The sequence below is a fragment of the Pteropus vampyrus genome, unplaced genomic scaffold (genome assembly GCF_000151845.1).
Source record: "Pteropus vampyrus isolate Shadow unplaced genomic scaffold, Pvam_2.0 Scaffold460, whole genome shotgun sequence".
Classification (NCBI taxonomy): domain Eukaryota; kingdom Metazoa; phylum Chordata; class Mammalia; order Chiroptera; family Pteropodidae; genus Pteropus; species Pteropus vampyrus.
Genome location: NW_011889241.1, coordinates 320,359 through 322,054, shown reverse-complemented (window position 1 = coordinate 322,054; position 1,696 = coordinate 320,359). Strand labels below are relative to the sequence as shown.

Sequence of the window (1,696 nt, the reverse complement as noted above, 5' to 3'; positions counted from 1 at the left end):
CTTGTAAGTAATTTTTTGAAAGATTTTATGGGTTCTTTTCATTTCGATAATCATCAGAATCACTTCTTGATATGATGAATAGAACTTTAATGTATGTTTTTAAACTAATTGTGAAATGTTTTTCTGAAATCGTTCAAGGTTTAAATGTCAGAATGACTGCAGAAAGTATTTTATGAATACGTGTACATATATACATACATATCTATTCTGATTTCGTAGATCAAAGACATACTTAGGAGATGAAAGTATTGAGAAATATAGATTATTTGTTAAGATTGTGAATCAAATATTGTAAAAGATAGTGTAGTTTTTCTTGCAGCTTTTGAAATGTTTTTTCCTCTTTATTATTTCATTAATTTTTCTTGATAAAATCAACTTTATCCCAGATTATTCTCATCTTAAACAATACATCAAATTTCAAAGTCAAAGTCAAAATGTATTACAACTTATCTAGATTATTTAAAATATCATATTATAAGAATTACTTCTGGTTTCTTTTTTTAGCTTCCCTAATACTAGAGCAGAATAATTCCTCCTTGGTAACAAGAATCCAGAAAGATACAGAATGGTTTTCAAACTTCTGATATTAGTAATTTATACTTTGTCTCTAACTCAGCATAGATCAAAATGGTAATAGTTTTTTGAAAATGAAATATAACAATTGGGTAATAGATATTCATAAATAATAATTATAAGGGAATGTTTTCCCCAAACTCTTTTATTACTTTATTAATTTTTCTTAGTACAGTCAGCTTTATCCCCGATTATTCTAATCCTAAACATGTCAAATTTCAGAGTAAGAAACAAAAAGTATTATGTTTCATTTAGATTGTTGAAAATATTATTTTTTTAGTACTAATTACTTTGTGTATTTTTTTAGCTCCCTTAATCCCAGAGCAGAATAATTCCTCCTCGGTAACAGGAATCGAGAAAGGTACAGAATGGTTTTCAAACTTCTGATATTAGTAGTTTATACTTTGCCTCTAACTCAGGGTAGATTAAAATAGTAATAGTTTTTTTTTTTTTAAACAAACTATAATATTGGGTAATACATAGTTATAAATAATAATTATAGGAGAATGTTCCTTTTTATGCATCAATATGAAGAAATATTCATTTTAAATCATCATGCCCATTGTTGCCATTTGGCTGGAATTTCCTCCTGCTATTTTATGAAATGAATCACTTACTCTTCTAAAACGATGGCTTTGTTCATTGACAATCAGGACATGTGTTAGAGTGGCTGTTGTTGCTTGTGTGTTTTCTTGTTAAGGGCACATAAATTAGGGGCTGAGAGGTTGACTCTTCTCTGTGAGTGTGTGTGACTGTGTTTTGTTTCATATGTAGCAGTCATTGAAGGTGCATAGACACGTTATGCACATACATGTTTATACTTAGGGAAATGTAAATTAACTTCTAATTTTTAAAATTGAAATTGTTTTTTGATAATTTCTTCAGCGTATCATTGTGGTCATTGTCCAAAGGAGTGGTTTACATATTCCAACAATTGCTATTACTTTAGTACCAAAAGTAAAACATGGAATGAGAGTCTGACGGCCTGTGCTTCTAAGAACTCGAACCTGCTTTATATAGATAATGAAGAGGAAATGGTAAGATTCTAAATGTTTGCAACATTTTATTAAAAGATTTTTTTGGTCTATGGACATTGTAGAATATATTCATATTTTTGTATACA

General features: G+C 28.5%; 1 protein-coding gene across 1 annotated transcript in view; it reads left to right on the top strand.

The window, feature by feature from the left end:
• The window catches only part of LOC111732435 (NKG2-A/NKG2-B type II integral membrane protein-like), a 14,058-nt gene that overhangs the window by 2,748 nt on the left and 9,614 nt on the right, over positions 1-1,696 (top strand). The window contains exons 5-6 of the mRNA XM_023524291.1: positions 881-934; positions 1,459-1,610. Of these exons, the coding sequence (XP_023380059.1) occupies positions 881-934; positions 1,459-1,610 (206 nt within the window). The remainder of the gene's footprint in view (positions 1-880; positions 935-1,458; positions 1,611-1,696) is intronic.